The following is a 24893-nucleotide window of genomic DNA, read 5'->3' as shown; positions in this document are numbered from 1 at the left end:
GACCCCAAGATCATGACCTGAGCCAAAGGCAGAGGCTTAACCCACTGAGCCACCCAGGCACCCTGGATATTGGTAATATTAAGCTCAGTATATAATTAAAGGCTACCTGGCATAGAAGGATAGATAAATATGTTAGCTAATCACAATTTTGTATATCTGATTGTTTTAAAAACTCAATGTTGGGTGAAAAGCAAACGAAGCTCAGATCCTGGATCTAGGAAAGATCTTAAAGGCTGGTCTGTTTGAGCCACTGGCCATAGGTACTAGCTCATGCCTAGCAGTGTACTCCCGAGAGGTGTTCAGTGTAGCCAGCAGGGAATCTCTGCACAATATTCCTGATTTCCCTCGGGTAATAGCACTAGTAGGTTTGGAGGAAACCTACTGGAGGAAACCTAGGTTTGGAAGAAAGACTAGCATATGCATTTTACATGTACTAATAAGAATTACCCATCACCAAGGGTCTATTATCTCCATTGTATGGATGAGCAAACTGAGGCTTGGCGACTTTGATACACTTGCTCTGCCACCAACTGGTAACACGGTGGGGCCAGAGTGTGAGTGTATGTGGGCCATAGCCACCCTCTTTTCAGGACGCATACCCACTGCCTTCCAAAGGGGTTTCTGCTGTGTTGGCTCTTGAACACACACATATGGGATATTCCCAGTGTGATTTGCTTGATCATTTCCTTCCAGACTGAGAGTTCTTAATCTAGGGGCTATGGTTCTTTACAGGATCCACAAATTGGTTTTAGGAGATCGTGAGTCCACTGAAATTGGATGTAAATTTGGTGCCTATTTGCACATATGATTTTTTCTGGGCAAAGGACCCAGATGATGGTTGTTTCCATCAGATTCCCTGAAGCGGTTTGGGACTCAAAAGACAGGTTGAGAAGCACTGCAGTTAGATCCAAAGAGAGATTTTTACCCTCCCCCTCCCCGAAAGTGTTTCAAATGCCCAATAACACTGACAAAGGCAAGTGATACATCTGGGAGAAATAAAATAAGCTGCCAAATCCTACACAGAAAGCAGGGTCAAAATCGTTCTTTCGTAAAGTCATTGCAAAGAGGATACTTGCAGATACTCACCAAATTTCATCTCCGTCTCAGCAGAATTGTTAAACACTTCCCATCTACTTGTCTAGATATCTTTAGAAAATAGCATTTTTGATAAATTTGATAAACGCTGAAAGGATATCAAAGTACCTTAAGCTTAGGATAAGGGCTAGTCCACAGGCTTAGCACAAAATTGTGGCTGATGAATTTTATGTGGGCCAATTCCTTTTATCATCTTTATCTTTTTAAGAAGATTTATTTATGAGAGAGAGAGAGAGCACGTGTGTACGTGCATGCATGGGGCAGCAGGTGGAAGGGGGGAGAGTGGGGTGGTGGGTAGAGGGAGAGAGAGAGAACGAATCTCAAGCAGACTCCTGGCTGAGTACAGAGCCTGTGTAGGGCTTGATTCCAGGACCATGAGATCAGGGTCTGGGCCGAAATCAACAGTCGGATGCTTAACCCACGGACCCACGTGGGCGCCCCTCATTTTTTTTTTTTTTCCAACTTTTCGTTAGAGTCAGGTGTGCATATAGAAGATCTAGCAGCTACAACATTACTGCTCTTGAACTGAAATCTGTGGTGGAAAATACATTCATTCTCTGCACAAGTCCTTCCCTCTGCCTACAATGCCCTTGTCCAGTGAACTTGAACACTGCACTTAAGTCCTGGTTGGAGGTCTTCTATGACTCTTGTGTGACCTTCCCAACTTTTTCCTCTCAGGCAGAATGGTCTTGTCAGTTATGTTGAACCCTCAGTACACACCAAAGTCACCGTGTCCTCGTCAGTGGTTCTGTGTCTGTTTCATCCGGGCCACTAAGCCTCTGAAATGCTATACCTGTGCCTTATTTATTTTGTATTCCTTGTCCCTAGCCACATAGTAAGTGGCTCGAGTTTGCTGATGAATAAAACATTAGCTTCCATTTAGGAAGGCCCTCCTAGTGCAGCTGCGTTGAAAGACACCGTTCACCGTTCACCGTTTGGTGTATCTAGTTAAATGATAACAACAATTACTTGTTAATGAGTAAATGAAATGCCTTTCGGTAACCTTCAGAAATGACCTTCTGACTCAGGTGTTGAGGAAACAATCAGGAAAAGGAAGGCCCAGACAGCTAGGCAGGTAAGAAAACAATGAGGTTAAGAAGCGAAAGGATTTTAGATCCGGAGCAGCTAGGGATCAGAACAGGGGCCAGTAGCACTCAGCTAAGCAAAGAAAGAGAGGGTTAGCCTGATTGAGAGAGAAGGGACTTCTAGAATAGAAGAATGAAGAGAAGGGGCAGATACTGGGTGGACTGAAAATTGAATGGGGATCACTTGGGAGCAGGGATTAGAGACTCTAAATGGATTTTTTCAGACCCCAGGGACTCACTCTTAGCGACAATCACCTATAACCAGATTCTGGGTCTGCTGCTCTGTTTCTTAAACATAACTTGCATTCTTGAATATTTCACTAGAATTACTGAAAGTCTGAGCTGCAAGGGGCTATAGAAATGATCTGGGTGTGCTTTTTTTTTTTTTTTAGATTTAATTATTTGAAAGAGCAGGAAGGAGCAGAGGCAGAGAGAATCTCAAGCAGGTTCCATGCCCAGGGATGAGAGGCTTGATCTCACATCCCCAAGATCATGACCTGAGCTGAAATCAAGAGTCAGCCACCTGAGTGATTGAGCCACCCAGGGGCATGTCTTTTATTTGACTGACTGAGGCTCAAGAGGTAACTTTGAATCCAGCCCGGGAGACACGGGGCTTACTGGGTTCAGCCTGAGGCAGGGAAGCATGTCTAGGCAGAAGGCTCTATTCTGAAGACTGTGACCCCAGAAAAGGTCCCTGACTGCAGGGGGTGGCTACAATGGCTCCGGAGCCTGGTTTTCTTAAGATACAAACCAAATAAAGGCTTTCAGAGAATTAGGTTGTTGGTCAAAAACAACTTTGGTAAACAAGCCCAGCTTTTCCTCTTTATTAACATAGTATTTCCTCTCCATTACAGGTTAACAGAGAGGAGTTTGCTGGAGAAAGCCTAACGAGCTTTTAGTTCTACCCTGCAACTCTGGGAAGAGGGGAAATGTTAATTTTTAGTTCAGCTGTGCAAGTCTGGGAGGGGTGAATGTAAGCAGAAGGCCATAAAGCTGCCTTTTTTGTTGGTTTGAATTGTATGCAGATTGGATAATAACAAACATCTACCTCTCTCTGTACCATCTTGTTTACCTTGTCCATTTATGGCACTTCCAGCCATTCTGGAAACTCTGTCACGGGTCAATAGACCGCACTAGTTGCACAGAATAAACCTAGGGGACTTTGTGTCTTTGAGATGTCTCCATTGAAATTGCATTCTCGAAAAGCCATTTACTAAAAAAAAAAAAAAAAAGTGCTGCATGACTATTTGTGCAAGGTGTTTGGTGTGTAGTAACAGGCCACTGGTTTACCTAATCCTCTTTTCAATAGCTATCAGGGACCCCAGAGACTTGAGAGAGACCTGGAAATTTCATTCCGCCCGCATCTGCAGACCCGTTGCCCTGGAGAAGGTGGAGAAGACCGAGGGCGACGGCTCGTGGGCCCAAACGGGGCCTCCACCCTCGCTTCCCCTTCCGCCGGCCTCCAGGGCGTGCTCCGCTCCCAAGCCCGGATCTCCCTCGCCCGGGTCGAGGCCGGAGGACGCGGGAAGCCACGGCCACAGGTTCCAGACCCGGCGCGTCCAGAGCACGGCCCGCAGCATAGCCCCGCGGCGCGCCCCGCCCCACCGTGTCCGCGGCCGCGCGCACGCAAGCAGGCGCGGGGGCGCACGGCGCGGGTACGCGCAGGGCCGGGCCGGCACGGCGGCGGGAGCGCGCGCGGCTCCGGGAGGCGGCGGCGGCGGCGGCGGCGGAAGCAGCGAGGGCGGCGGGCGTCCGGCTCTGAGGAGGTGGTGGTGGTAGTGGTGGCGGCGGCGGCGGCGGAGGCGGCGGCTCGGGACTGGGCTCGGCTGGGAGCGGGAGAGGGTCGGGGGCGCCGGGTCGAGGGCCGATCCCCCGGCTCGACCATCCTCCTGCCGCCCGGACGCCTGGGCCGCGGAGTTTGTGTCCCGGCTCGGACCCCGGCGCCCAGCCCGGAGCCGTAACCTTGAGGCGGCGGCGGCGGCGGCGGGGCCGGGCCGGGCCGGGCCGGGGGGCGGCGGCGCTGGATCCGCGGCTGCCCGATCGTTGGCGGGAGATGTCGAACCCCGGGACGCGCAGGAACGGCTCCAGCATCAAGATCCGTCTGACAGGTACGGCCGGCGGGAGGCCCACCCGCTTCCCCCCCAGCCCCCCGCACGGCTCGGCGCCCGCTGGCGCCCCGCACGGCCCCCCAGCAGCCCCGGAATTTCCCGCAGAGCGCCCCGGTAGAGTGGCCCTCCCCCACGCCGGCCGTTGTCCCAGGACCTCGTCACCCCCCTCGGCGAGTGCCCCTCGCTCCTCGCTCCCGGCCCCGCCCCCTCGCTGTTCCCGGCCCCGCCCCCTCGCTTCTGACCCCCCACCGCAGGCCCCCCCCCCCCCGGCCCTCCGGCTTCCCTCCTTTTCCTCCCACCTGCCCCGTCGCGTCCCCCCTCCTAGCCCCCTTCCCGTTTCCCCCCGCCCCCGTGTCCTGGTCGCTCCCCTTCCTCTCCCCGCCTTGTCCCCTCGTTTCTCCCCTCGTGGCCCCGCCCCCCGCTGCTCAGCCCCCTTCCTCCCCCTCGCTTTCTTCCCTCTTCCCTCACCTGCCTCCTCGCTTTCCCTCCTGGCCCCGCCCCTTGCCCTGGGTCCCGCCCCTCGCTTCTCACCACCTTCCCATCCTCTCTCGCCTCCCCGCTCTCCTCCGCCGTGCCCCCGCGCTTCTCCCTCCAGTCCCCCGCTTCTTACCCCCTCCCCCATACTCTCGCCCTTCCTCTCTCTACCGACTCCCCAACTTGCCCCCTGGCTTCTCCCCTCCCGGCCCCGCCCCTTTATTCCCCCTTGGCCGGGCTCCCTCACTTTCCCCCTAGGCCCCGCCCCCTCATTTTCCACTTAGTCCCGCCCTCGCTTATCTGGCGGCCCCGCCCCCCTGCTTCTGTCTCGCTGCCTCCACCCTTTCCTTCAGCCTCGAATTCCTCAGTCCTGTCGTGTCGCTGCTCCCGGTCCTGTTCTCCTCACTTCCCCCCTGGTCCAGACCTCTTCAGTCTAGTCCACTTCCTTTCTGCCTCAGGCCAGGCCACTGTCTGCTCCCGATCGTGCTTCTTCAATTCTTTTCTGCATTGCACTTTACCAGCCCCGCCCCTCTCCCCGCAACCTCCTTGAGCCCAGAGTAGGGCTGAGGGTCCCCCCGGCCCCCACTGGAGGCTTTGGCAGCAGCACGAACGCAGACTCCTTGATTCGCTCTCACCGAGTCTTCAGTGAAGTGCCGGTGTCTGCTAGGAGGCTCGGTAGTGCCACCTTCAAGGGGGGTGCGGAGCTCTGCTGAGGGCCGGCGGCGCGGGGTTTGGGGAGTGTGGTCGCCAGCTGCCTGGTGGAGGCGCCCCTCGCTAGCCGCCCGGGACTGCGGTGCTGCGGCCTCCCTCCCAGGTTAAACCCTACCTGAGGCCCGGTCGTGCGCTCCTGCCCGGGGACTTGCGACCTCCAGTGTTTCCAGCTTGGGAGAGGAAATGAAAAGTTGAGGCCGGTTCCTGTCAGGAGGCTTTCCCTTGGATTTCTGTGTTCCGTGGCCAGTCTGGTCAGAGTCCGGTCAGATCCTTTCCAAGAGCGAATGAGCATTTTGGACACTTGATGGCAGATGCGTGGCCCTAATTCGTCGGTAAAAATCCAGGAAAACAGCAATGGGTGATTGGTTTCAAACTAAAGTTTCCTTTGAAAGTACGTAGTTGTTGCATGATTTATTTTTTTTCAAAGAGGTTTTATATAGATAGATAGCTATATATATAGATAGATAGATAGATGTATAGTTATATATATGGGGTTTTTTGGTTTGGTTTGGTTTGGTTTGGTATAAAGATGTCAGATTAGGTTACAATAAGATAATGTGATCAGATAATGATTTGGACCCAAATCCAGAGCCTGGTTTTGTGAAATAACTGCCATGTATCCCAGGGATCTTTGCTTCTGGAGGAACATAATCCTTTATTCCAGGGCTAGTAGGAAACAGCTTCTCACCATGTAGATACAGTATATAACATTGTTATTTTTATGGTTCCATGAAAGCCCTGTTTTTGACTTTGTAATCCTTGTAAAACTTTAATTACTGGCAACTTTAATTTGATTCTCATTTACAGTGCAGTCTGTAATTGACATCAGATTGGTTTCATTTTTCTTGTTAATAGCAGGAGTAACTGATTTCATGAGTTCTGGTAGAAATGTGACTAATGTTTCAGAAGGAATAGGTTCTAATTACAATGTTTGTGTCAGGTGTGTATATGTTCTTCAAACCTTGTTGGCTCGTGTGGGCCTATCCCTGGTGAAAGGGAAGGCTTGGTTTGTCCTCGCAAATAATTTTTGGGCTCAGAAATTTAGATACTGAAGATACAGAAACGTTTTGAAGAGTTTGGCATGGGATTTGCTATTGAAGGATCAGGTGATGAGGGTTATTTCCAAAGCCCCCTTTCCCTTCACCCCTGTTGGTGTTATTGAAGGTCTGGGATGATCTGTGAGTGTGGTCCTCGCTGCAACAGAATTGAGTTTAGCGGTGATTGCAGACCCATATGACCCACGTGTGTTGTCTGTTGAATGTTAATTGACACGCTGTTATGTTAATTAAGATGCTGGAATCCTGTTTCATTGTAGATAGAATAGGTTTTGGCCTCATTTTTTTTTTTTTTTTAATTTATTTGACAGTCAGAGATCACAAGTAGGCAGAGAGGCAGGCAGAGAGAGGAAGGGAAGCAGGCTCCCTGCTGAGCAGAGAGCTCGATCCCAGGAACCCAGGATTATGACCTGAGCCGAAGGCAGAGGCTTCAACCCACTGAACCACCCAGGCGCCCCTGGCCTCATTTTTTTTTTTTTTTTAAGATGTTTATTTATTTATTTGACAGAGAGAGAGCGAGAGATCACAAGTAGCAGAGAGGCAGAGAGAGGGAGGGGGAAGCAGGCTCCCTGCTGAGCAGAGAGCCCGGTGTGGGGCTCGATCCCAGAACTCTGGGATCATGACCCCAGCCGAAGGCAGACTCTTAGACTGAGCCACCTAGGTGCACCCCGCCCCCCGCCTCATTTTTAAGGTTGTCAGGGGTTTGAAATCTCTCCACTTCTGGCATGTTGGGGTAGCCATCTTTCAAAAATTGAGTACTCTTGCTACAGGTTTCAGAGTTTATTACTATGTGTCATATTGGAAAAAAAAAATTTGTTTTTAAACCGAGGGATATTCTCACCGGTCAGTAATATCACACAGGGCATGATTCAAGGCAGCGTGTGAAGACATTGGAGTATAAAAGAGTCTTTAGAACTTTGGGGTCTACAGTTGTATTTGGTGATGAGTAGAGGATTGGATTTAAAATGAAGGAATGTGATTTTGATCAGACCTACCATAAACTGCATGATATGGAACAAATTATGTAACCTTGCTGGGTTTCCGTTTCCTCATATAAAATGAGATTTCAACTTTATTGTAACATTCTTTGATTCTCTTTCTCATTTTGGCTACCTTCTTATTCCAAATTACGTTGGGTACTTACGCTTTCTGTTACTCTCAATGCTGATTTTCAGAAATTTGTGTTAAAACACAGCACTTGGGTGCCTGGGTGGCTCAGTGGGTTAAGCCTCTGCCTTCACCTCAGGTCACGGTCTCAGGTTCCTGGGATCTAGGCCCACAGTGGGCTCTCTGCTGGCGGAAGCCTGCTTCCCTATGTCCCTCTGCCTGCTTCTCTGCCTACTTGTCATTTCTCTGTCAAATAAATAAATAAAAATAAAATAAAATAAAACAGCACCTGTGTTTGATTTAGATGAAGCATTCATTTTGTGTATTGATTAGGATATATTTTTTTCTTCCTGTGGAACCCTTTCTGTTTTTGCAAACTATTGGGTGGTATATGGAACTGCTTTGGAAGCCTGGCCTATGCAGTAAAATGAATATTTGACTCTTTATATTTAAAAGAAGTTAACTGTAATGAATGTCTTTGTGGTATTTTAACAGGGAAATAGTTTTTAAATAGTTTCAGTAGGCTTGGGGCATAATATGTGCAAAATCAAGTTATCTTAACATTATCTTACAGACATTTTGAGTTCACTAGCGAATCAAACACTTTGGGAACATTATTATTTTAAATTCAAGCCGGATTTGCAAAATCTTTCTTCTTATGTGGTACGCAAATGAATCCCAGATATGTTATTTAGGCCACTTTGGGTAAAAGAGTGGAATTTTGAGCTTTAAGGGTTCCGCAGTGCTCTTCAGGCAAATTTCATTTTATTCTAATGTTAACCAGTTAGTTGAAATGGCAAATGCCTATAAAATTTTTTGCGTTTTTATGCCTTGAGATACTCTCAAACCTCCTTGTGTTTTTATAGCTTTTGGAGCGTGACTGTGTATTGTGAAAAGAAAAATTCTAATTCCAAGTAGAGGGGGGAGGAGACCTTCTTTGATAGCATGTGGAAACAGAGGCTATTTTTATTTTTATTTTTTATTTATTTATTTTTTAAAAGATTTTATTTATTTATTTGACAGAGATCACAAGTAGGCAGAGAGGCAGGCAGAGAGAGAGGAGGAAGCAGGCTCCCTGCTGAGCAGAGAGCCCCATGCGGGACTCGATCCCAGGACCCTGAGACCATGACCTGAGCCGAAGGCAGAGGCTTTAACCCACTGAGCCACCCAGGTGTCCCAGAGGCTATTTTTAAAGTTGTAGCACACGGAAAGTAAGGGAGACTTGGGGTTCAGCCATCCAGATGAGGCTACTTGGAGAGAAAAAGTTGTATTAATAGCTGTCAATAACTCTGATTTATCAGTAACAGGTGGCCTAATTGATTTGGACTAGTTTGGCTTCTCTGAAAGGTTAAGAAAGCTGTTAAGTGTTGCCTTTGTTAGGTTATGCCAGCAGGGAACCTGGTTTATGTAAGGCAGGAAGAACTTTGGGTTTTAACAACCATAACCACGATAGGCTGGAATAAGTCATTTGGTGTTTAGCCATGAGCTGCTCCTGAGTTTCTAGAACATTTTCCTCAGGGTCAGCCTCAAGTTTCTGGAGGTATAGTCAAGGCACTTCTCTGAGCTGAATTAGCCAAGGGTGTGGAATGGGCTAAATCAAGTAACTATGGCAAAACCTCAATTTACTCTAAAAGAAATCACATTCTGCCAAATATAGGTTGCATTACTGATTTTATTTGTGATTTGATCACATTAAGGTTGTTTTTTTCCGCCTCAAATCCATTTCTTTTTAAAGCTTCTTGACCCACCTAACTGACCTGAGCAATGAAATAAATAACTTTATACACTTTATTTTTATCTGTATCTTTATAGCAGTTGTAGTGAAAGCCAACTAGAATTTTTGCCTACAAGTCTAACTATTTGAGGTAAAAACTACGGGTTTTGCAACCATGAAAGTGGTGTCTGAACTTCGAGTTATTCCTTCTCTTCTACAAATTTTCATTTTCTCTGTTTGGACACATTGTCAGGTCCTAGTGTGGAACGCTGGGTGTCAGGAGGTTCTGTGACTGAGTCACTCGGCAAGAAATCTTTCCTCATGAATAAAAAAAGGAAGACTGACCCATAATATTTCAACATCGGCTCAATGATCCACTTAACTAGACTGGCTGTTTTGTAACATGTTTGTGGGCACTGGTTAAAAGTTAAAATAGCTGAATTGTGCATTTTTATTGAGTGCCAAGAGCAAAAGGGAAGTTCAGGAACCTTCCAAAATAGATGAAATAATTTAGTATCTTGGCAGGCTCTGATATTCTGGTTGAGAAACCCGAACTTTTAGAATTCTTATTTGGATCACATTTTTGTAATTTCAAAACCGTTTTAGAGGTGAAATATTTTTAAACAGAGAATTAAAACTATGTGGCCATTTATTTATTTATTTTTGTCCCTGAACAACTTAAGCGACTGCTTCACTTGTTCTGTAAGTGAATTTTAGTGAGAGCCAGCCTCTAATTTAAATTGGCTTGTTGTCCTCTGCACGCTCCTTCCAGCTGACCACAGTCCCTAAGGCATGCTACTTAGAGATGAGCTGGAGAGCTCTGTTGAGAAACAAAACAAAAGCACCTAGCCATGTGGAGCAGGCATATCTTCTTTTCAAAATGTTAGAATTACTGTTGTGTCTACAGATGTAATTTCATCCATTTGGACATTTAAACTAAGTGGAATAGGTTTCCATACTTCTGGATTAAAGGAAAAAAAGAAACCCTTTTATTGTTTTAAAACAAGGCGTAAATAACATACAATCAATGCATCTGGCGCTGCCCCCACCTGATTCCAGCTGTGTGCACCTCCCTCGCAGCTGAAAGGGATTCTAATTGGCTGAGGAATGTCGGCAACATTGTGTATCACTGAGCATGAACCTATGACGCTGGCTGCTGGGTGATGCCATTTCAGAGGTTTTAAGCTCCTGAGTCCAACTTGGAGGTTGCTTTCAGGAGTCTGGAAGAGAACCTTGTGAAGCTGCGGGTTGTAGACGGTAGCCTGCTTTTTTCTTTGTTGGTTGGGCAGTCGCTAAATTCTCTAAAGGCCATGGTGCTTTCTTGTGCCTTAAACCCTGGGTTGGGAGTCAGAAGGTCTGAATCTGATTTCTAGCTTACAAAAAGTGCCACAGTGAGGAAAGGAGGTGGGTGGATTATGATCTTTTGGAGACTCGGTTTGCCTGGGATGCGAGATACCTGCATTTTCATGTCGCACGGGGACTAGATGTGCATTAAATATTTTAATGAATAGTTACGAATTATTTGTAGAGTAGCCGAGTGTAAATACAGAGTCATAGGTTCCTGTTATTTTTAGTTCCTAAATAATTATGTAAATGCTAAAGCTAATGGCATATTTGACACTGAAGAAAATCTATAAAACCTATGGATGGACATGAAAAATGCACTCAAGAACAAACTGTTAAATTCTTTGTGCATTCAGAAAGATTCTTAGAGAAATAGTGTTAGAAGCCAAAGACAGCATCATCTTTAATTGTGAATCCTTGGAAGCATTCCCATTAAAGTCAGGAACAATACAGGGATGTACACTGTCAAAATTGTTATTAATTAGAAAAAGACATCAGAAAGCAAAATTGCTATTATTTGCAAGTGATATGGTTTTGTAGCTTTAGAAATCTGAAAGAATCAGCTGGTACATAATTGTAAATAATTAAAAAAACTTTAGTTGGATAGGAAATTTCTCCATGGAAAAAGAAAATGGATAAAAACTAATATGCAAAGACAAACTAGGAAAAACAATTTGCAATCTATGTGAAAATGAAAGTCTAGCTTCCTTACTGTATAAAGAGCTCTCAAAGTCAACTAGGAGTAGGCCAATAACCTGTTTGCAAAGAATACAGACAATTCATAGGAAAGGGGAAAAAAAAAATGAATTTCAAACATGCAGAGAGATGCCCAGCCCTATATACCGAACAATATATCAGTTAAAACTAGGAGTGCAGCTGTTTTTCATTTAGCAGATTAGCAAAGACCAGAGAGTTTGGAAATATGTTAGGGATGACAAAGGTGAGGAAAAGGAGAAACTCTTTTACACCGTTGGCTGGGAAATGTAAGCTGACATAATAGAGTAAGGATGGCAGTTTGGTGCTATCAGATAATAAGTGTATATGCCCTTGATCGAACAGTTCTGCCTCCAGGAATTTTTTTCCCAGATCCATTCACACATTTGTGTAAAGTCTTAATATGCAGCCAGGGCCTGGGTGGCTTAGTCGGAAAAACATGAGACTTTTGATCTGGGGGTTGTGAGTTCGAGCCCCACCCACACTGGGTGGAGAGATTACTTAAAAATGAATAAGTAAATAAACTTAAAAAAAAAAAAAAAGTCTTACTTATTGCAGCATTGTTTGAGCTTATGAAAGACTGGAAACAACCTAAGTGTGCATCAGTAGGGTACTAGTTAAAGAAATTACATTATATCCCCAGGGATGTGTAGCTGTTAAAGAGAATAAGATAGTGCTTTATTTATTTTAAAAATTTTTAAAAATTATTTGAGAGCTAGAGAGAGCATGAACAGGGCAGAGGGAGAAGCAGACTCTCCACTGAGCAGGGAGTCTGACGCAGGACTCGATCTGGGATCTCGGGATCATGACTTGAGCCAGAGGCAGACGCTCAACTGACTGAGCCACCAGGTGCCCTGATAGTGCTTTATATTCTGATGTGGAACATTTTCTAAGATACATTGTTGAGAGTGGGGAAAAAGATTCAAAACAGTGAATATTGTACATACTGTGCGAGTAATAAAAAATAAAAGGGGAAATTTATCTAGATCTATTTGTATAGAACATTACAACAAGGATACCTCTGAGAAGACTGATGGTAATTTTCTCTGGGAAGGAGAACCAGGGCCTGAAGATCCAGGCGAGAGGGACATCTTTTCCCTGGTTTCCTCTTTGTATTGTTTGATCTCTTCCCCCTTCCTGCTTGAGAATAGATTGCTTTTCAACAATTACAGATGTTAAAATCAAAAAAGAATCTACAGCTCTTAAGAATTTCTTAGAGCAACAAGTACATTAATTGCCAATAGTAACTGTTTTTGTATGTAGGTGTTCTGAAAATTCAAAATGATTTTTTTTTTTTTTTAAGATTTTATTTATTCGACAGAGAGAGACACAGCAAGAGAGGGAACACAAGCAGGGGGAGTGGGAGAGGGGGAAGCAGGCTTCCCGCTGAGCAGGGAGCCTGATGCTGGGCTCAGTCCCTGGACCCTGAGATCATGACCTGAGCCAAAGGCAGACGCTTAACAACTGAGCCACCCAGGCACCCCCCCCACACCCCGCCAAATATATTTTAAAAGGCTTAAATGGCATCTAAAGGCATATATCCATGTTTATGTGCATTTCTTCACAGGACGATTCCTGGGTTTTGGAGAGTAAAAAATATTCTGCATACTTTGTAGATCTCAACAAACTCATTTTCCCAGAGGATATGTTTGTTCTGATAACACCTCCTACCCAAAATTTTTCCGGCATAATACTAAGTAAGCCCAAATGATTCTTGCCAGATTCAGAAATCGGGTCCTCCTGAAGCCCCTTTCTATAGTGAGTCCTTGAAAGACTGGGGTCGTGGTTCTGAATAATAGTCCTTTATTTGGAATGTCATTTGGGGTTATCTCTGACCTAATTTTAGAAAATTTTAGAAAATAACCTCATGTGGTGCCTGGGGGGCTCAGTGGGTTAAAGCCTTTGCCTTCAGCTCAGGTCATGATCTCAGGGTCCTGGGATCGAGCCCCGCATCGGCTCTCTCTGCTCGGCAGGGAGCCTGGTTCCTCCTCTCTGTCTCTCTCTCTCTCTCTCTCTCTCTGCCTGCCTCTCTGCCTACTTGTGATCTCTGTCTATCAAATAAATGAATAAAATCTTAAAAAAAAAAAAGAAAAGAAAAGAACCTCATCCCTAAAGTGGAAGTGAAAATGCTAATTTGCATAAATCAGGAACAAAAACTTGGTATTTTCCCTAAGTATTCACATAATCAGTATGTTTGCTTTAAACTTTTTTAAAGGGCTTCTTTACTAATTTTAGCTGTGCCTAAAAAAGGAATCTCTGACTCTATAAAAGTAGAAAAAGTTGTAATAATTCATTGCCTTTTTGTTCTCCTAGGTCTTTGGGATAAAAATTCTAAGTTTACTGAATAGCATTTCTCCATGTATTACCTACAAATGATGGATTTGAGGATTGTTCAATGTCTGCTCATCTGAACAGGGCTAGTATTGCTTTCTTTCTGTGTGTCCTTGTTCTCCTGTTTCCTCATGGGAGCCAAGCTATCAAACCAAGCTCCAAGAGGGCTGGGTGTTTTGTTTTGTACGTGTTTTATTTCTAGGTTAAAAAAAGCATGCAACTTGTTTTACTCTTTAAACGCACACTTTATAGGACAGAGAAAGATTGTTTCTCTTGTCCCGAATAGATAATCATCCCATGTGCTGTTACAGAAATACTTGGAAACACACTTAGTCCAGCTATAATGAATTCATACTTTACCATAATCAATAGTCATGTGAAGGAGAAGGCCTACATGTCCCCATGGGACATTGATTTAACTTTTCTTAGCCTTTTCTCCCTTCTTGATTGTGCAAGGTTGAACAGGTGGCATTCCTCTTCCCAAACGTGCCTAAGAGACACCTTAAGCTTAACATGTCCCAAGCGATCTTCCTGGTTCCTTCTTCCCCAGAAGCCTTCCTCTCCCAGTCATCCTCGCTTCGTTAGATCTACTCAGTTGCTCAAACCAAAAACCAAGACCTGTTCTCGTTTTTCATACCTAACTTCTGCTTCAGCCTTCTTGACTCTGCCACCATAGTTCATGTGGAGGGTGTCTTCTCTTTAGGCCTGTTGTCTCCATCCTACTTCAAGCTGGGACCATCTCTTGCTTGGACAGCAGCTTCGTGCCCTATTTGATTTCAATGTCATTTATCAATTATTTCTCTCTTTCAAAGATGCTGAAAGATTTATTATAAAAGTTCTCATTCTGGCTTATTGGAAAGCGGGAGCTGGAAAGAGGTTTGCCAGGATTACCCTTTTCTCCTGGCTAGCGCAGCTCCTTTACCCTCCGCTTCGGGGTTCGCTGCCTCTAGCTGCAGCTCCAAGGGCACTGGAGAGAATGACCAGTTGTCTTGGTCAGGGTATGTAGAGCTTCTCCTGGTCTGATGATTTAGGGACAGCCAATGACAAGTTCAATTGTACACAACCATGGAGGGAAGTCAGGAAGCCAAACTGAAGATTACTATTTGAAAAATGAGTTTAGAATGGGAAATTCAGTCTCCATGGTTCAGAACACGTTACATTCCCTTGTACAGGAATACAACAGTGGTTGCCTCCGGATAACTCCCAGTTTTGTCCTTCTCACCACACCAAACCCCCCAGTCATTCCCCAAGATGCTCTGATCCGAGTCTCCCCTATCTTAGTAATTGATATCATCAACCAGGGAGGGTGTTCATTGAATTTTACCCTGCCTCCTTTCTTCAGCCAATTTCACATTTTTTGCTTCTGTCTTGTATTTATAATACCATACGTCATGATATTTTTATTAAACAAAAAAAACAAACCAGGATGCTTTCAGATGTAAGTAGCAGAAAACCTAGCTTAAATTGGTTCTGTAGGAAGCATTTTATTCAGTAAGTTAACTGAAAAGTCCAAAAGTAGTTAATAGCATGAGAAGAATGCAGTTTCACTTTGGTTCTCAGCGCTGTGACCTCAGAACCATTCTTGGCTATCTTTTTTCTTATGATCAAAAGATGGCTATTAGAAGCTCCCATGGCTATTTGCTTCTAGGTTTAACCAGCAGAAATGTTTAAAGTCCACTTTCCCAACAGCTCATTGCTAGAATGGAAGTCCTGGAGTTGAATCCCTTTGTTGGGTTCACCTGTTGTGGGTCATGTGTTCATTTGTGAACCAACCACCGTGGCAAGGATGATGGGATGTGCTGGTTGGACAAGAAGGAGCCATCTTGGAATCTAGTAATGGCGTTAGTCCCACCCAACATTTGGGACGTTTTGATGGGAGAGAAAAATGGATGCTAGGAGGGCAACCAACAAATAACTAGACAATCCCATTAAAAAAAATTTATAATGCTAGTTTTGTGTATGCTGAGTGTGAGGATGATAAAGCTGCCATTTAATGAACTTAGGAAAAAGAAATATGCCTTCTTTGTAGTAGTGCAAAGCAAAAGATGCCATTTTTGTAAAAATGCCGATATTTTTCCTGAGAGTTAGGACTGGTAGCTTTATATATGAACTTACCCCAACAAATATCATTGCTGATTTGTATTATAGAATGTTTCTGAATTGTTGTGCAGTGTTATTTTATTGGGGATTATTTCAATACTAAGATTTTAAACAAACTTCAGTGCAGATTCTAGAAATTTAAAAAAAATTATTTATTTATTTATTTGACTGAGAGAGATCACAAGTAGGCAGAGAGGCAGGCAGAGAGAGAGGGGGAAGCAGGCTCCCTGCTGAGCAGAGAGCCGGATGCGGATGCGGGGCTCAATCCCAGGACCTTGAGGTCATGACCTGAGCCGGAGGCAGAAGCTTAACCCACTGAGCCACCAAGACACCCCAGATTCTAGAAATTCTTAAGTCATTTCTCTGGAGATGATAGGATATTTTTGAGAGGGGAAAGTGCATATTAGTTGTTTGTAAGTTGAATTTAGGAGGAATAGAAAGAAAAAATTCGTTTTTATCCAAGTGTATAATTTTTTTGGTAAGTGATTACCAACCCTTCTTTTATAATGAAAGCTTTGGATTAATACTCATTTTTGATATTTGGAGCTCTGTGTTTTCTTTGCTATTTTCCTAAAACAAACAAACAAACAAACAAAAAACCAGCAAAGGGGGCTTAAAGATGCTTGGCTGAGCTTTGAACCTATCTTCCAAGAAGAATGGTTGGCTCTCATACCTCCAAGGTCTTTCTTCTGGAGTCAGCCAGGTGGGGTGGTTTAGGAGCTGGGCAGGAGCCAGCCTTTGCCTTTAGATGAGTGATCTCATCTCTTAGTTTACTCAGCTAAAAAAAAAAGGGGATGAGTTGGGAAATAGTTGGAGACACTTCAGTTTGTGTATATTAAATGAAATAATCCACATGCAATGTCTGGTCCGTAGTAAGTGTTCAATATGTGTTAGCTAATGTTAATGTTGTCATATTTCAGTGACTCTAAGATGACTTTGAAAAGTCACACCATTGTTTTATGTACCACTAAAAAAGAAACACCAGTAATTACACTACACTGTGATTCATTTGAAGATTTCAGAGATGTTAAAATCAGAAAAAATGTCTTAAAAACAATGATACATGGTATTATGGCTGTCTTTGACTTGGAAGTCCTGGCAATTGTTTGCATACCCACAAATTAATGCCATCTGTCTTCAGTTTAAACATAATGCAGTGTGACCTGAAGTTTCTTTTCTTTTTTTTTTCCCTCCTTATGTTGGTGTTGGTCTCCTGTATTGCAGTATTGGCAATTTAATAATTACTAATTCGTTCTGTAGATTTAATAATGGATTATACAAGACCCATGGTAGGCTTGGAAACTTTGATAATTTGCTTTTCTTCAGCGACTTAGAAATAAAATGGAGTCATGTTTTTGGAGATCGTTAATATCAGTTGGGTCAAGCTATTTGAAATGAAAGGTAGGTGAATTGATGGTACCCAGAACCTTTTAGAGCACCCAGGTTTTTGGCGGAAAGCCTGTTTAGGAAAATGCCTTTGATACACCCAGACACATTCAGTGGGAAGACATAATATTGATACTTGAAAGCAGTGCATGGCATTTGATTTTCCACTAAAATTTATATGTGGAAGTATACTGTAGAGCTTGAGTGATAGTCACAGGCTGGTTTAAGAACCAACTTGTGCAGTAAAAAGTCACCATGTAATCTGCTAAGCTGGAATTTAGAGTAAAATCCGTAAGGATAGCACAGATCCTCGATAGCATTCTGTTTCTCTTGGAGCCTGAAACTTAAGGTGTTGTGATGGGAGTGGTGTAAGCCTGTTTGGGCTCTTTTTTTAGACCTGTTTTTGATATTAAGATAGAAATGAATTATGGAAGTCTTTTTGGAGACTTGACCTACGTGTTTACTTATTGCATTATTTATGGCTTGCTTCATCACCTGAATGTCAACGGATTCCACTTTTGTTTGAGACAACTACAGGAGGCGAGCAGAAGTACCCTTTACCTAGTCATAAGCCCCAGAGGCTGTCCTCTGGCACATCTGGCACACGAAGCATTTAAATATTATTTGAGGGTGTTGATTATGATTTTGGAAAAGACTGGCTCTGTGCATCATATCAACATTATAGTTCATATCAAGACTGGCTTTGTGCGTCATATCAACATATTTTCATGCGTTCTGAGATAGCAGCACTGTTTTCTTTTTGGAAACCTGGGTTTGGTTGCTGTATTTTGCATAGGGTTCAGCCTAGCAGTAGGAAAAAAAATACATTTTTCTTTCAGAAAAGGAGTTTTACTTTGGGAAATGGTACCTATGTGGAAGTAACAGAAATATGATTTCCAGAAGGAAACCGTTTATTAACGTAAGCAATTATCACCTGCTCAGTAGCATTGTTTATGTTTAGAATCGACAGAAGCCAGTCAAGATCTCTCACAAGGCTTTACGAAAGGATACGATGATGTCAGTGTTACTCCAGGTGTTTAATTTCAGGCAGTATGAGTCAAGGATTTGGGGCTTCTTATATTAGAATAGATGGAACTTTATTCAGAAAAACAACCCAGCTCATTAATTTGAAGTGTGTACATCACAGCCTAAAAATTTCAGTGAGAGTTTTTAAATAGATGATGTATGCATATGATATAAAAGGGTATTCATCAAAAATAAGTCTCCTACACTCTGTCCCTTGTCAACCAGCTTGCCTCTAGGGGAGTGACTATTATTATCATGACATTACTAGTTTGTCTTGTTTCTTCCAAAGGTTCTTTGCCCCCTTCCTTTTCTCCCGCTCTTGGACGCAGGTGCTAGACTAGGATGTGCACTGTCCTGTATCTCGCTTTTCCACACAATACAGGAATTGCTCTATTTTCATACACCCACAGCTGCCTCTGTAGCAGAAACCTCTCTGCTCTTCAGAAGCCTTGTGGTTAGTGGGACCACAGGACGAGTTCTGGCTGGTGAACCGTAAGACTAGATTTGTCCCACGGTGAGGCTGAAGCAGTAGGAGCCTCCAGCTCTTCTGTGGGGGCACTGGCAACTGTGTGGCATATGGTGGAGCCTTTATCAGCCTGGGTCCCTGAATGATGATGTGGAGCAGAGTCCCCCTTCTGCCCTGGCCCCTGCCCCAACCCCCTTCCACTCAGGAAAGGGGGTTGAAAGCAGGGCATAAACCTGTTCTGTTAATTTGTTTGTGCATCATATCAACATCTCCAGATTGAGGTTGCCTTTTCTTTTTAACAGCTGTGAAATGCTACTAAACGTAACACCAAATAAACCCAGTTCGGATTATCTGATAGTTTAGGGACAGAGGGCATCTCATTAAAGAAGAATCATTTTAAGGAAATAGCAGAGAAATACATTGTTCCCCAGTGTGTTACGTAGCCTATCTATTTTTTTGAAGGAATATATTTATCTGTTGAAAAATATAAGGGAGAAATAAGCTCTGTATTATTTTAGTGACACTTCATTCTTTAACATTATAGTTTATCATTTTTGCATTTGAATTTGATATTAATTTTCTAGTCAGATTAATTCTAAAGGAGCATAAGCACCAAAGCCAATTCACTGCCTTACTCAGGATTGAGCACAATACTTGAAGAGTGTTAAGGATGAGAGGAATGTCACAAAAATAGTCTCTACTGGGAACTTAACAGTACAGTAGGGAGTGAGACAGTCACTAGAAACAGTGAGCATTTAAAAAAAATTTTTTTTTCCTTAAAGGTGCCAGGTTGAAAAGCCCTCCTTGTGGGCTACAGAGGTCTAGCCGCTGGGGAGGCTGAATTTGAAGTAGTAGCTCTGGAAGAATCTGCATGGGGAGAGGGGCCACAGGGGCTAGCACATACAAAGACGGAATGGGGCAAGGGTGTGGCCAGACAGAGGACCCAGGCTTCAGTGACAGACTGAGGAGTCTGGGTAGCAATAGAGAGATTCGATCAGAGAATTCTGGTTTTAGAGGCCTGCCGTGTAGGAAGGGGCCCTTTCGTGTCCAGAGGACAGCACCAGGGTCCAGTAAATGGAGTAGTGTAGTGGCTAAGAGCCAGCTTGAGGCCCTGTTCTGGTTCTAGTTTTGCCACTTTCTAGCTGTGGAAAGTGCTAGAAAAAGGGTACGCAGGGTAAGTGCTTAGAGGAGGTCGGTTGTGATGCCTCCTGTGGGTGTGTGGCTACTGTGGGAGGGGAACTTGGGAACAGTGACTCGAGGGGCTAAATTCGGCTCCTTCACAAAGTAGTGTTGTGTGTGACTGTTTATGCAAATGATCGGCTTTCTATGGGCTTTATAAGGAATCCTTTGTTGGGGCCAAGTGTAGACTAAATGGTCAAGGAAGTTTCTTTTAACAAACATTTATTGAAAAACGACTAAGTGCTAGGTTGCCTGGCAAGCACCGCACTGGACATCAGGAAGGCGATGGAGACCAGATGAAGGAAAACACCTGTTATTTACCCAGTCTGTGCCTTGTTACAAAGTTAACATCAGATTCCCTATTTGGCCCTAGAAAAGCCCTTCCAATCAGAAGGGATAAGAAGTGTCTGTAAAGTAAGCAAAGTGACGGAAGTAATAAATGATGTTGGATACCTGAGAAAATGCTGCGGGAAATCTGCCTCAGTCCTTCCCCTGATGTTAATATCTTTCTGGTTGATTGCAACACGCTTTCTTAAGACCTTCTTAGAAGTTCCAATTGGAGCCCAGCTCTGGCTCCTCCAGTACGAATGACAAGTTGGTGTTTGTGTAGTGATTTCGCACCCCCGCCCCCCACCTTTTTTTGGACTCGGGGACTACTTCCATTTACAGTCAGGTACTGTTCAGAATCTTTTTGTGGGCAAAGTAGGTCAGACATAAAGTGCACTCAGACGTAAAGGCAATCACTCGAGTTGGGGAGGCAGATCCCGTGGAAGGTCTAGTCTCTTTCCCCCTCCCTTAGCTCTGCTCTGGATCGCAGACGCTGGGGTTGTACAACCTTCACAGCCAGTCTGGAGTCTTTCCAAAGGGTTTCTAGAATGAGAGTCTGCCAAATGCTAAGCTTTAATGTTGGGATGTTACTCTTTGGGGTGCCCCTTCTGCCCTTCGGCTCTTTATGGGAAACTAGGTCAGCTATCCAGACTACATACTATGCGATCCTAAGGTGAACACTACGGTTAACTGTGAGTTTTAAGATACATCCGACCTGGGTTTCCTGTCTAGCTTTGCTGCTCAGGGTTGCGGTCACTATAGGCAAACATAAGGAAGATATTTGTCAGTTCTCGAGGCTTTTATTATCACCAGGGAGGTACTATGCTAGGCACATTTCCTTAGTTATCCTCTCAATAAACTTACAAAGTAGGTACTTTTCCTGTCTCCACTTGGGAGACTGTGGGGTTGGTCCACCCAGTTCCACCACATACCAGTGTCTTTGGACAAATCATGCATTTCGGCTTTAAGCGTCAGACAATACCCACCTCATAAGGTTGTTGCAAGGAAATCAATGAAGTAATTCAGCACCCAGCTGTTTCCCCACATTTGGTCAAGGTCAACCTCCCCTGGGGGTTCCCTGAGTATCTCCTAAGTGGATTGGAGTTAAGTTTAGGAAGTTACTTTGCTTCTTACTTTTTAAGTTAGTGTAAACATTGTTTCTGAATCCAGTTCTTTTCTTTTTTGTCTCCAAATTAAAATCATCATTAAGGGGCGCATGGGTGGCTCAGTGGGTTGAAGCCTCTGCTTTCGGCTCAGGTCATGATCCCAGGGTCCTGGAATCGAGCCCCACATCGGGCTCTCTGCTCAGCAGGGAGCCTGCTTCCTCCTCTCTCTCTGTCTGCCTCTCTGCCTACTTGTCATCTCTGTCTGTCAAATAAATAAATAAATCTTTAAAAAAAAATAAAATCATCATTAAACATCATTCAGTTAGGAGCTCTCTTTCAATCGACTTTTCCGCATCAAAGCTTGCTTATGGAGGGGGGAAATGGCACTAGCATTATTGTGACAAAGATAAGTGACAATATAAAAAGGAAAGTGAATATTCTCAAATTTCCACCTCCTCTTACCAATTTAATATTTATTTTTATTGCTATTTCTGACTTGGCCTACATTCCTATTGATTATTTACTAAAAATCAGACTAAACTGTGTCTTATTATTATGTATTACATATATATCACTGAAACATTAATTACAATTCTACTAAAAAATAAATACAGTGGACCCCTTGAACAACATGGGTTTAAACTGCATGAGTTCACTTACAGATTTTTTTTAAAATAATTACAGTGTAGTACTGTAAATGTATTTTCTTTTATGATTTTCTTAATTTTTCTCTAGCTTTATTACAAGAATATAGTATATAATACATAGAACTTTATAAAATATGTGTTAGTTGACTGGTTATGTTATCAGTAAGCCTTTCAGTCAATAGTAGGCTGTTAGTAGTTACGTTTGGGGCAAGTCAGAAGTTATACATGGGTTTTCTGGGCTCTCTATTCTGTTCCATTGGTCTACGTGTCTGTTTTTGTGCCAGGACCATACTGTCTTGATGACGACAGCTTTGTAATAGAGCTTGAAGCCTGGAATTGTGATGCCACCAACTTTGGCTTTCTTTTTCAATATTCCTCTGGCTATTTCTGGTTCCATATAAATTTTAGGATTATTTGTTCCATTTCTTTGAAAAAAAAAAAAAAAAGATGGGATTTTGATAGAGATTGCATTAAACGTATAGATTGCTTTAGGTAGCATAGACATTTTCACAATATTTGTTCTTCCAATCCATGAACATGGAACATTTTTCCATTTCTTTGTGTCTTCCTCAGTTTCTTTCATAAGTACTTTATAGTTTTCTGAGTATAGATTCTTTGCCTCTTTGGTTAGGTTTATTCCTAGGTATCTTACGGTTTTCAGTGCATGTATGCAGGCTTTCAGCCACACAGGGATAAGGGGTCAGTTTCCCTATCCCCTAAGCTCCCTGTTGTCAACTGTATAATTTTGGTGACTTCTAAAATTTTAAACTTTCTTTTTTTCCCCCCTTTTTTAATGAAGTATAATCGACACACAGTATTACCTTAGTTTCAGGTGTACAACGCAGTGATTTGACAACTCTCTCCATCATGCTCTGCTCCCCACAAGTCCCATCGACTATATTCTCTAGGCTGAACTTTTATCCTCCTGACTCACTCGTGCCTGTACCTCCCATTCCCTCTCCCCCAATTTCCCCCACCCTCACCCCCTTCCCTTTGACAGCCGTCAGTTTGTAAAAGTCTGAACGTTCTTCAGGCTCTCCCTGTGATATTTTTCTCTTTGGTTTGGTCCCCAGGCCTCCTCACCACCCACTCTCTGTGAAGGAATTTTATATTCTATTTGATAGTGTCATGAAGCTGGTTTTCACTTTCGGATAGAGCAGTCTGTGGTTCCACGTAATCCAGCGTGTGAACCCATGAACCAAGTGAGGAGAGAATTTGCTAGTATAGACAATTGTTGGGTCCTGGAGATATTTTGAACAGTACCCAAATATAACACCAGTGGCTGTCCTGAAGACTCAAGAGAAATGTGAAATTATGATTATGTAAAAAGAAATACAGCTGGTGTCTGTGTGACTGAGTCTGTCTTTTTGATAGTGAAGGGCTAAGGACATTAACGTTTCACCAAAAATACTGAAAAAAACAAGTCAATGTAGCTCTTTCTTTGTGTCTTGACAGCATCCAGGCGGCTACCAAGATGGCCACTTGTTAGAAACATGGTCAGTTAGCAGACGCTGTTCCCTCCCCTGGCTCTCTGATTTCCACAGGGAGTAAGTGCTCTGGGGAGCCCATTGGAACAATAGTTTCCCCTGAAGTCTGAGAAGCTTGTTCTTGGGTGTGGCGCTTCCCTCCACAACTGTATAGTTGCCAGACTGCAATGATTTTATCTCCCAGCAATGTTCCAGAAGGTTTTAGTGAAAATATAAAACTGCCTGCCCGCCTCTCAAACAGAGTTTGAAAAGAGGTCTCTTGGGCGAGGACGGACCGAGTCTTCTAAGTGGTCTGTGATGCAAAGTATTTCCTGGGCTACGTGTTTTTCAAGGCTGAGCTTTACTTCCAAACTAAGCTTGAGAAGAATCTGGGAATGTTTCCCAGCTGATTGGGGGTGGGGAGAAGAGGAGGATGCAAGCCTGAAAGAACAGAGAAATGTCACTCTCGTTTTTATCTTTTACAGTTATCGGCTGAAATCTGGCTATAGATACGGCTTGCAAAATAGAACCTTTCTGGAATACAAAGTAGGGTGGGCTGTTAAATGTTAATTTTTATTTTATTTCACTTTATTTTTGAGAGAGAGACAGAGAGAGAGAGAAAGGGGCAGAGGGAAAAGGAGAGAGAATATCCTCACGCGGACTCCCAGCTAGGTGTGGGGCAGGGGCTCGATCCCGGGACCCAGAGATCATGACCCGAGTGGAAAACAAGAGTCGGGCGCTTAACCTCCTGAGCCACCCAGGCGCCCTGTTGAATGTTAATTTGAAAATCATATATAATATTTTAATTTTATTTTCAGAGTGGGACATTGGGAAGATGAGCTTTTATTTATTATTATTTTTTTAAAAGATTTTAGTTATTTATTTGACAGAGAGAGAGAGATCACAAGTAGGCAGAGATGCAGGCAGAGAGAGAGGGGGAAGCAGGCTCCCTGCTCGGCCTTGATCCTAGGACCCTGGGATCATGCCCTGAGCGGAAGGCAGACGCTTAACCAACTCAGCCACCCAGGCGCTCCAGAAGATCAGCTTTTTAAAAATTTATTTATTTATTTAAAAAAATTGTTTGGTTTTTTTTTTTTTTTTGAAGATTTCATTTATTTATTTGACAGAGAGAGACAGATCACAAGTAGGCGGAGAAGCAGGCAGAGAGAGAGAGAGAGAGAGAGAGAGAAAAGAGGAAGCAGGCTCCCCGCTGAGCAGAGAACCCAACCTGGAGCTCGATCCTAGGACCCTGGGATCATGACCTAAGCCGAACGCAGAGGTTTTAACCTACTGAGCCACCCAGGTGCCCTGAAGATCAGCTTTTAAATGGATCAGACTTAGTCTTCAAGGTGAAAAAAAAAAAAAAATGCAGACAAAAGCACTATCTCCCTTTTAATTGCCATTAATCTCAAGTTACCCCAGTGTTTTTGCTGTGACTCTTACCTCAGTTCA

General features: G+C 43.7%; 1 protein-coding gene across 5 annotated transcripts in view; it reads left to right on the top strand.

Moving 5' to 3' along the window:
* The first annotated feature begins 4164 nt into the window (after positions 1-4164).
* SMURF1 (SMAD specific E3 ubiquitin protein ligase 1) overlaps positions 4165-24893 on the top strand; it is a 106585-nt gene continuing 85856 nt past the window's right edge. For 4 of the 5 annotated variants that reach the window (XM_059155632.1, XM_059155630.1, XM_059155629.1 and 1 more), the window contains exon 1: positions 4165-4288. In XM_059155632.1, coding sequence (XP_059011615.1) covers positions 4234-4288 — 55 coding nt within the window. In that variant the 5' untranslated portion in view covers positions 4165-4233. Of the gene's footprint in view, positions 4289-4783; positions 5865-24893 lie in introns of those variants that run through there. The other variant, XM_059155631.1, reaches the window with a different exon arrangement.

Source organism: Mustela lutreola, chromosome 17, assembly GCF_030435805.1.
Source record: "Mustela lutreola isolate mMusLut2 chromosome 17, mMusLut2.pri, whole genome shotgun sequence".
NCBI classification, from domain to species: Eukaryota; Metazoa; Chordata; class Mammalia; order Carnivora; family Mustelidae; genus Mustela; species Mustela lutreola.
Note: the sequence above shows the minus strand (reverse complement) of the source record. Positions and strands in the feature narration are given on the sequence as shown.